General features: G+C 54.5%; 1 protein-coding gene across 1 annotated transcript; it reads left to right on the plus strand.

The window, feature by feature from the left end:
- Window positions 1-667: 667 nt before the first annotated feature.
- Window positions 668-9,036, plus strand: MS4A15 (membrane spanning 4-domains A15). Its single transcript, XM_065937444.1, has 6 exons — window positions 668-892; window positions 4,225-4,347; window positions 5,050-5,106; window positions 7,356-7,448; window positions 7,827-7,940; window positions 8,920-9,036. Exons 1-6 carry the CDS (start codon window positions 668-670, stop codon window positions 9,034-9,036), a joined length of 729 nt encoding a protein of 242 aa, XP_065793516.1.
- Window positions 9,037-10,725: the final 1,689 nt, after the last annotated feature.

The raw sequence follows: 10,725 nt of genomic DNA on the forward strand, positions 1-10,725 counted from the left end.
ATTGTATAATCTGGCAGGTTCATCCCTCTGCTGGTCCTCGTAAGCCCATCTCCTGACAGTTGGGTGGTTTTCCCCAAAGCATTTGCTCAGGCCACCTACGCATAAAGTTTCCATACTCCATGCATGGCTTGTCTACTATAATGATGATTGCTTGGGTGGCCAAGAGGAAGGCTCCCACGGGAGGAAATCACCCAGGGGAATTATTTATGCAAGCTCATTAGCCCTGGGCTAATGGACAGGAAGTGGTGGGTGAGCTCCAGTCCCCAGTGAAGAGATGCTCAGCTCTGGCTCATACTAGCTGTGTGTCCTTGAGTAAGTCACTTGCCCTCTCTGGGCAAAGGAGGCAATTTAAATGCATGTTCCTCCTAAAGGGCCTTTCCATGTAATAACAACAGAGATGGAGAATGTGGTTTCTAGGGTCAGAAAGACTGGATTCAAGTCTTGGCCTTGCCTCACCTTGACCTCTGACATCCCTTTACTTCCCTGACGGAAGCTTCCCTTCTTCACTGAGCAGAGATTTTGGTGCCAGCCTCTGGGGACTGCAGTGAACAGGGGTAGGTAGGCAGGCAGGTTGTTGATAAACTGACAGTCTCTTGTGCAGATGCGTAACCATCATCACTATCATTATTATTTCCGGAGCCTCTGTCTCCCAGGCTTTCTGAGCACGATGTCCACGGCTCCCTCCAGCAATGGCGTGTTTGTCGTCATCCCACCCAGCAACGCCAGCGGCCTCCGCCCACCCCCAGCCATCCTGCCCACCTCCCTGTGCCAGCCTCCCGGGATCATGCAGTACGAGGAGCCGCCGCTGGGGGCGCAGACACCACGGGTCACCCAGCCACCAGACCTGCGGCCCGGGGAGACGTTTCTGACGGGAGAGCCCAAGGCTTTGGGGGTAAGAACAGTCTCTCCAACCACCGGGGGCATAGGTGCTGGGCAAGGAGGGGGCACTCATGCACCTTGGAGATATGTGCTATGCTTAGTTGCTCAGCCGTGTCTGACTCTTTGCAACCCTATTGCCTGCAGCTCGCCAGGCTCCTCTGTCCATGGGGATTCTCCAGTCAAGCATACTGGAGTGGGTTTCCATGTCCTCCTCCAGGGGATCCTCCCAATCCAGGGATCAGACTCAGGTCTCCTGCATTGCAGGTGGATTCTTTACTGTCTGAGCCACTAGGGTAGCAATTGGTAGATGCTTAGTGAGGACTTGAGAGGAAGGCAATGGCACCCCACTCCAGTACCCTTGCCTGGAAAATCCCATGGACGGAGGAGCCTGGTAGGCTGCAGTCCATGGGGTCGTGAAGAGTCGGACATGACTGAGCGACTTCACTTTCACTTTTCACTTTTATGCATTGGAGAAGGAAATGGCAACCCACTCCAGTGTTCTTGCCTGGAGAATCCCAGGGATGGGGTCGCACAGAGTCGGACACGACTGAAGTGACTTAGCAGTAGCAGCAGCAGTGTGGACTTGAGGATGCAGTCATGCTCCAGGCAGACAAGGACCATTCTGCAGAGCTCACAGAGAGTAAACCAGTGAACAAATGACTGCGATAACTCCAAATGAGGCAGTGAGGTCAAAAATGATCATGGGGGAGGGGCAACACTAGCAAAGATGGACAGAGAGGTCTGTCTGGGGAGATAACATTGTAGCTAATAATCTAGATGCTGGGCTGAAGCCAGCCAAGTGAGGGGACAAAGATTGGCTCATCAGGTAGAGGAAACAGCAAGTGCAGAGGCCCTGAAGTGGCTTGTTCAAGGACAAAATAGAAGGTGGACATGGCTAGAAGTTGATGAGCAGAGGAAGGAGGGAGATGAGATGAAGCTGAAGTGGTAGCAAGGCCAGTTCTTGGCTCCTGAAGGGCTGACAGTCCAACCTCAGATAGCCTTGAGATATTGATCTCTTGGAGGGAGATCAATAGATAGATAGATAGATACACATATTTATCTATATATTACATGCGGAGTGTATTCAGCTTGTCCTTCAGCCTCAGTTTGTCCTAGAGGAAGATGAAAACATAGTTTAATTGATGATGATGGTGGGGATGACCACAGTGATGACAACTCTCATTTACTGAGTGCCCCCGAGAGGTGCGCACACTGGGCCAAGGAATTTGCACGAGTAGTCTCCTTAGAGTCTCATCACCACTTGTGAGACAGGGGTTATAGTTCCCACTGGACAGATTAGGGAGCTTAGGTTCATCAAAGCCAAGTCGCTGGCCCAAGGCTTGGGCTTGAATATGCTGGAACTTAGGAGCCTAAAGGCTGCACCAACTCCACTGGGGCAGGAGTGAACTAGAAGAAATGGACAAAGATGGTGAATCCATTGCTGGAGACTGGAAATCTCAGACCAGACTCTGGGAAACAATGACCCCCAAAGGGTTTTGCTGAGACAAACGAAAATTGCTGAAAAATATAAAAAGGAGAAACTATAGATAGGTTCTAGGGAGTATCAGCCAGGGAGAATACTGGCTTTAGAATTAGTTGGCCTGCCACTTCCTAGCTGGGAGACCTCGCACAAATTACTGAATATCTCTGAACCTCATTTTCCTCAATTTCCTCATTTCTGAAATCAAGATAATAATTTTAGGATACCTACCTCATCACATTAGGGTTAAAAGAGATAATGTCTTTAAAACACCCAGCACATCGCTTAGTGTAGACAGGCATTTGGTAAGTGGCAGCCGGTGTCTTACGAGGAGTAACTGGAATAGCAGTATTGATCCAGTAGCAGGGGAAGGACCCGAGGAGGAGAGTGGCCTTGGCAGCTGGGACGTGATTCCCTAAAAGGGCACAGAAAAGATGGAAGACAAGTGACCGAAGAGAGAAGGAAAGAGAGGATTCAAAGGGTCACGCCTTTAAATGTACAAATGCTTGACTGTCAAGTTAGGAAGATATATATATAGCACATGATCCTAAGATTTGATTCTATAGCCTGAACTGCCCATAAATGGACCACAGTGAGCACCTCATCACTAAGGGAGTCCATTTAGAAGTCAGAAGATGGACAGGGCTCCTGGATTAGGATCTTCCCTAGTAGCTCCGTCAGTAAAGAATTGGCCTGCAATGCGGGAGACCGGGGTTCGATTCCAGGGTCGGAAAGATCCCATGGAGGAGGAAATGACAACCCACTCCAGTATTCTTGCCTGGAGAATCCCATCGACAGAGAAGCCATGGGGTCGCAAGAGTTGGACACGACTTAGTGACTAAACCACCACCACCACCTGGATTAGACAGAGGCTGAGTTCAGGGGCCATCAATGTCCCTTTCCACACAGTTCTAGATTCAGTTGTTACCAAAACCATTTGGAAAACAGGGACTTCCCTGGTGGTCCGGTGGTTAAGAATCTGCCTTGCAAGGCAGGTGGATGAGGGATCAATTCCTGGTCGGGGAAGTAAGATCCCACAGCCTGCCTGCTGCAACTGCTGAGGCTTGTGCACTTTGCAGCCTGCATGCTCCAACTAGAGAATCCATGCTGCGTGATGAAGGATCCTGTATGCCTCAACCAAGACCCAAAGCAGCCAAATAAATAAATACTTTAAAACAAATGAACAAAACAAAAAGGAAAAAAAAAAAAACCACTTAGGAAGAAATGTGGCAAAAAAAAAAAAAAAAAGAAAGAAATGTGGCATCATGAATCAGAAGCCCACATTGTCCTCATCCTTGGGAAAACCATCCCACTTCTGAGAATGGGTCAGTGAGGTGCTGGGAAACTACTCCTTTAATTAATTGATTAACTAATCAATATAAAACCTAAGTCCAGATTCCAGGTGGTAGGTGGCAGCTCCTGCAAGTGACTGGGATGCATCAGTGACACTCCAATGAGAAAAACACTCAGGAGATATCTGTGCAGGCTGCAGGGGCACAAGGAAGAAAGCGGTGAGGCAGTCAGCGCAGGGAATGCTGAGCCACTGACATGAGGGCTAATATGCCAAGCAGCAACACAGGATGCTTAAGACCTGGCCGGAGCAAAAGGCAAACCCGTGGAGACATGGAAACAGAAGGGTGGGTCCTGAAAGCTGTGGGGAACTGGCTTTCCATCTTAAAATACCGTGTCTTTTACAGTTGTTATAATGATGTCTCCTTAAAAGAAGGGAATCTGAGTTCATTTCCGAGTCGCTGAGGGTTCCAAGTGGGACTGCATGGCCCTGCCACGCTCTCCTCTGCGGCCGGCAGGGGGCGGTGTGGAGCCCGCCGCGCCCGCCTGGCTGAGCCGCCGTCTGCTCCCCGCAGACCGTCCAGATTCTCATCGGCCTTATCCACCTGGGCTTCGGCGGCGTCCTGCTCATGGTCCGCCGCGGCCACGTGGGGATGCTCTTCATCGAAGGCGGCGTCCCCTTCTGGGGAGGAGCCTGCGTGAGTGCCGGGGCCATCTGGGCGGGGGGCTGTGCCCAGGCTCACCCTCCACCTCATTCTCCTGGGCACAGCGGCTCCTGGGTGGGGGCCTGAGCCTAAATCTAACTCCCAGCCACAAACCCTAATCATTACCTGACCCAGACCCCACTCCTGTGTGTGAAAAGCTCCCAGCATAGAGCTTAGCCTGCTCCCCGCCTAAAGGATGGACTGAAGGGGATAAAGGCAGGGGATAAGGACATGAAACACCTGTAGTTACCTGGCCTCCATCCTTCAAACTTCTAAGCACTCTTGATTGTTTATTTGCTAAGTGTCCATCCTCCCAAATTAGAATAGAAGCCTCATGAGGGCAGAGATCTTGTCTGTCTGATTCAACTCTGCTGGGATCTTGCCACATGCCTGCTGCTCAGGAAATGTCTGATGAGTGAATGTCTGAAGGAGCAATGCCTTCCGTATTGATGATACAATGTCAGCGAAAACATTCATCTTGCAAGCCATGGCCCTAGTTCCCTGGACAGGAGCCCCTAGTAATCATGGGATACCCTCACAGAGCGATCTCAAGTGCCTGGCCAGGAGGCCAAGAAGGTGGCATCCAGGAGGCTGCTGGCCTTTCCCTGATACCCATGGCCTTGATAGTGCAGGCATGGTGTGCCCTGCCCAGTGTCCCGGCTGAAGCCTCACTAGGATACCCGCTTCCCCACACAGTTCATCATCTCGGGGTCCCTCTCAGTGGCAGCCGAGAAGAACCACACCAGTTGCCTGGTAAGTCTGAGTGGGAGACCCAGGGGTGAGAATGGGGCTGCAGCCAGCTCCACTCTGCCCTGCCTCCAAAGACTCCCTCACCACGCACTCCATAGGGAGCTGCTGAAGGCCAGGCATGGGGTAACACCCAGACAGCCAGACACAGTCCCTGCCCTGCCTACAGGACAGAAGAAACCAAGAGGTACTTTCAAAATACCACAAGAGGCAGAAAGCGAGGGTCTGCAGATGAAGTGCTCATGGCCCAGAGAAAAGGACAAGGCAAAAAGCCCTCCTGAACAGGATATGGCTGATCTGGGCCTTGGTGGGCATGTAGGAATCCTGAAGGAAGATCATGAGGATGCAAGGAGGGAGTTTGGGCAGGGTCACCATGGAAACTATGCGTGACTCCATTTGACCGGGGCAAAAGTCTTGGAAGGGAAGTGCGGAGAAGTTACAGCTGCACTGGGTTGACATCTCAGACAGCTCCATGCCTTCTGCGGGTGGTTGACGGGGAGGGCAGGGGGCGATGGAGGCTTTGGATGGGAGAGTGTTGAGCATCGCACCAGAGTCAAGTCCCTGCCCTCATGGAGCTTACATTCTAATGTCTGGTAAGACACCCCCAACCCCCGCCTAAAAACGCACACACACACATACACACACACACACACACACACACACACACACACACACACACACACAGATAAGGTCTTTACAGAGTGAAAAGTGCTGAACAAAGCCCCAGGATAATGTGAGGGGTTCCGCTCAACTGGGAGAGTCTGCAGTCCTTGAGCAGGTGTTGCTGAGCTCATTGTTCAGAGGGCAGCAGCCATACAGGAGCCTGGAGACCAGTATCCCAGGCTAGAGGGTGGACAAGGGGCCAGGTCTTTGGATTACAGCAAACCAGGTGCTGAGTTAGAGGAACTAAACTGAGAGGAAGAGGTGGGGAGACACTCGTGGATGGAGTCAAGTTTAAGGGCAGTGGGAAGCCACAGAGGTTGGAGCCGGGAGTGGAGCGGGGGAGAAGTGAAAGTGTTAGTCACTCAGTTGGACTGTAGGCCACAAGGCTCCTCCGTCCACTGAATTCTCCAGGCAAGAATACTGGAGTGGGTTGCCATTCCCTTCTCCAGGGAATCTACCCCACTTAGGAATTAAACGTGGGTCTCCTGCATTGCAGGCAGATCTTTTACTGTCTGAGCCACCAGGGGGCAGGAGAATCGGTGCTCTATTTACACTCCCTAGAGCTGCTGGGTGGAGAATGGATTCTAATAGAACAGGACTGGACACAGGGAACCCTCAGAATCAAACTTATATTCCCCTCTCCCCCCAGGCTGTAAAGTCTGGATGGGGGCGGGGAGAGAGGGCTGAATTACTCTGCCCCATGCTCACAGCATCCTGGACAGTGCCTGGCAGGCACCAGGTGCTCAACAGAAGTTTGCAGGATTCATTCATCAGTTAATTGATTACGTGTGAGGTTGCTCTGATCTCAACGACCTCCTCCCTGTCATCCAAAAAAAGAGGAGTCAGGGTCTTTGAACTTGAGCAAATCCTGCACTCCCCGGCCCACCTGTGAGTGGTCCCCACTTTAAGGTTAGGGCTGTTTAACCAGAAGGCTTCAGCTAGTGGGTCAAAAGAGCATCAGGTTCCAGCAGCATGGGGAGGGTGACCCCCAAGCCATTGCCTGGACCACCCAGGGGTCCACTTGTCCCAAGTCTGGAACCTCCGGATGAGGACGAGGCCCGGACCTCCAACCCCCGGACCTCAGGCTCACAGCCTCTGCATCTGTCTCCCCTGCCTGGTGCCTCACAGGCATCTGCAGTGCTTGCTCTGCCAGCCCCTGCCTGGAACCATGTGGAACTGACCCCAACACCTCTCCCAACCTCAGTGTCCACAGCAGAGGGCCTCCCCCGACCCCTGCCCGTGGGGTAGCTGCACCGTCAGGATGCTCGGCCTGAGGGGTGGAGCACAGTAATGGGTGGGCAAGGAGCCTCTGCAGACCCCACCTAGGGAGGCCATGAAGGAGGTCAGGCCCCTTTCCCAGCAGCTTCTAAGAAGACAATTCAAGGTAAGGGCGGGGGGAGTGGTCAGCAGGGCCATTCGCCTGAGGTCCCCGGGGAAGGACAGGAGGAAAGGAGAAGGTCAAGGGGGACGCAGGTACGGGCATGGGTGTGAGGACCCGGGGGCCGCGGGAGGCCTGGTGTGGGAGGCTCCTGTCCCTCCTCCTCCCCCCGCCTCCCCTCTCCCCTCCTTCCCCTCCATCTCTACCCCTGCAGGTGAGGAGCAGTCTGGGGACCAACATTCTCAGCGCCATGGCGGCCTTTGCAGGGACGGCCATTCTGCTCATGGATTTTGGTGTCACTAACTGGGTGTGTTGTCTGAACGTCCCCAGCAGTGGGAAAACTTGAAGAGTAACAGCCACATCCAGGAGGAGGAGGCGGGGGTGGGCGAGGAGGTTGTAGGGCCCTGGGCATCAGCAGAGCCTGCCAATCCCAAGAGACCCCCAAGTGTATATGGACCCCAGGACCCTACCTCAAGGGTGGGCGTCGTGGAGGGTGGGGGGCGGGTCGCAGAGAAGCAATCTGGAGTTCAAGGGAGAGTAGGCGTCACGCAGCAGGGAGACCCGCTCCAGCTCTGCCATCGGCTGGCTGTGTGACCTGGGGCACGTTATTCTGGCTCGCGCTGGGCCCTTTCCTCCTCTGTTCTAGAGTTCTCGGCTGGCCTTGACTGTGGGGTTTGGTCCCCAGGATGTAGGCAGGGGCTATCTGGCCGTGCTTACCATGTTCACCATACTGGAGTTCTTCATTGCGGTCATTGCCGCCCACTTCGGGTGCCAAGCCACTCGCGCCCAAGCCCACGCGGTGAGTGCCTCGTTCCCCCCTCCCCCGGTCCTTCCAAGAGCGCCCCACTCGTACATCCGGTACATTCGGGAACTCAAAGGAGTTTCTGCGGGAAGGTTTTCCCCGTGGCCACAGGGGCACGCCAGCATCAAGGGACCCGCTGCTCTGTGCGACTGCTCGCGGAGCCCTGGAAGGCGGGCGCTGGGGACGAGGAGGATCGCTGTCGGGGATGAGTGGGACCCTCCAGAAGTTCACGGGTCAAGAGACGTGGGCATTAGGAAGGGCAGCACGACTCGGGTGGGCAGTGACCTCCGTTTTCCCCAAACTGGAGGACAGTGCAGACAGAGAGGGGATGGAGGAAGGGCCTTCGTGGCAAGGGAACCAGTTGGAAGTCAGCCTTCGCCGAAACAAACATGCAGGCCACAGTGTGGGCGGGGGCGGGGTGGGGGTCCCGCTTGGGAGGTGGATTTGTGCAAAACGGGGTGTGGAGCTGTTGGAAGTCTGAGCAAAGGCCTGTACTGTCTGAGGCGAGGGTGAGTAGAGTGGGGCTCAGGGAAATCAATCTAGAGGGTTTGCCCACTGCGGGGGCGGGGAGCGGGGCGGAGCCGTAGGGGTGGGAGGCAGGGAAGCCGCCGCGAAGAGGCTACAAGGATGCCGGTGCTGTATCCGGCCTTGAACCGTATAGGTTCAAGCCTTGCCGGCGCCGTATCCAAGCCTTGAACCAGTGTAGGACTGTCCAGAGACAAAGAAATCCAGAACCTTAGGAAATGAGACTCCTGTCGGTTTCGTTGCTGTACCTCCAATGCCCAGATCACAGGTGACCTCAACAAATACTTCTTGGAAATTTAGTTGAACTGATGCCTGGGGCCAATTCATCCTCGGAGCGTTCACTACTAGGGCGCTGTTCTCACATTGCCCACAAGAGGGCACTATTGCAACAGCTCCCCGAGGGCGCCGGAGCCACCAGGATTGCCTGGGTTTGTTTTCTTTTCCTTTGCAGCCTGTGATTTTCCTGCCAAACGCCTTCGGCACAGACTTCAGCATCCCCAGCCCCGCAGCTTCTCCTCCCCCCGCCTACGATAATGTCGCATATACACCCAAGGAGCCTTCAGAGTAGACGGTCGCTCTGGCGGGTGGAGCCCAGCCTCCCTCACTTTCCCGCGTCCCCCTTCCCGCCTCCCCACGTTCCTCCGCCCGCCCCACCCCGCCATCCCGGCCCGGCCTCTCCCCAGCCTCACCTTGGTTATCTGGTGGCCTCGCTTTGGTTATCTGGTGGCGCCCGCCGCCCCAGTGCTCTCATGTTGTGGTGCCGAGTGGAGTCCCTGGGGATGTCTGTCCCACACATTTCCCGCAGTGGTTTATTTCCTAAAAGAGCTAGTTAATGTCAAGGGTATGTGCCACTCTGCTCCCTGGGCGCCGCCCTTCATCAGAAAATGCCTCCTGATGCCGCCCTGGATTTCTGTCTACTCATTTTGGAAACCCTGGCCTCACTGGGACACGGGTTCTGGGGCCGCCCTGGCCCTCAGGCCTTGGGACAGTCATTAAGCTCAGAGAACTCAGAATAGGGAGAACTGAGTCCAGCTGCAGAGGTCACAAAGCCAAACGGGGGGGTGGCTTGGCCTCGGGTCACCAGGCCCCAGGACCAGCTCTGTAATCTGCTGCCATGTCATCAGGCCTCAGTTCTCCCGCCTGGAAAAGAAAGTGTTGAACCAGATGACATTTAAGACACTTCCAGCTCCCCTGGGCTTCCAGAAGTCTAAAGTCTAAGTCAGGCATGACCCCTGCCCCCAGCTGCCTGCAGAACTGTTTGGAGGCCCTATTGCCTCAGCCTTGCACACCCTCCAGGGTGCAGGGGAGGCCTGAGGCCAGCCCGTGGCACCCTGGTCAGCATCCACGGGCCGCGGCCGTGGTGGCCGCCTCCCCTGGGAGGCTCAGGACCTCCCCTCGCCTCTCAGTACTCCCCCTCTCACCCAGCTCCGTGTCCCTAGCCTAAGGAGAAAGCCATCTCTGAAGGTGTGATGAGTTGGACTGGGTCTCCAGGCCAAAGGGACAGTTACACCTGGTATTCAGAGGCCCTGGCAGGTGGCCTGTCTCTCATACCGCAGAGGGAAATAAACTGTGCTTACAACTTGATCTGGTCTCATAGCAATGACTGTTTTGTTTTGTTTTTAACTTTGGGGGCTTTAAAGGGTTGTCCCATATTGATCAGGAGACCTGGGAAACTGTCGCACCGTCACAGCAAAAGGGCAGCTCTGGATGCTGGGCTCTGTGTGGTGTGATCCTCACCCTTGTTCTGTCCCCACCTAACTAAGCAGGCATTCATGTCCCCACTCTACCACTGAAGACAGGGAACCTTGAAGAGGTTAAGTCATGTGCACGGGGCCAGCAAGCTGGTAAAAGGCAGTGCCGGGATCTGAGCCCAGCTTCATCTGACCTTAGGGTCTGTGCTCTTACCATACAGCTCCCCACAGTCCAAACCCAAGTGCATTCCACCAGCTCCTTCACCCCCCTCCTCCTGTTTCTTCATCCCAGAGACTGGGGCAGGACTGCATGTCTCAGCACCCCGCCTCTTCATTTAACAAACTTCTGCTCCGTCTTCAAAACCCTATTTTAATGTTGCTTCTTCCATGAGGTCTTCCCAAAGGAAGTAGTCAGCTAGATGGCTAAGTGCTAATCAGTCACAGAGTGGGGACGAAGGTGGGGTCAGAAGGGCCCCCTTTTAAGGAGTCCCTCCATCCTGGGGTCATGCATGTGCAGATTTGGGTGGGGATCACAGCAGAATTTGGCCTCACAATCAAGAGCAGGG

The sequence above is a fragment of the Muntiacus reevesi genome, chromosome 5 (genome assembly GCF_963930625.1).
Source record: "Muntiacus reevesi chromosome 5, mMunRee1.1, whole genome shotgun sequence".
In the NCBI taxonomy this organism is placed as follows: domain Eukaryota; kingdom Metazoa; phylum Chordata; class Mammalia; order Artiodactyla; family Cervidae; genus Muntiacus; species Muntiacus reevesi.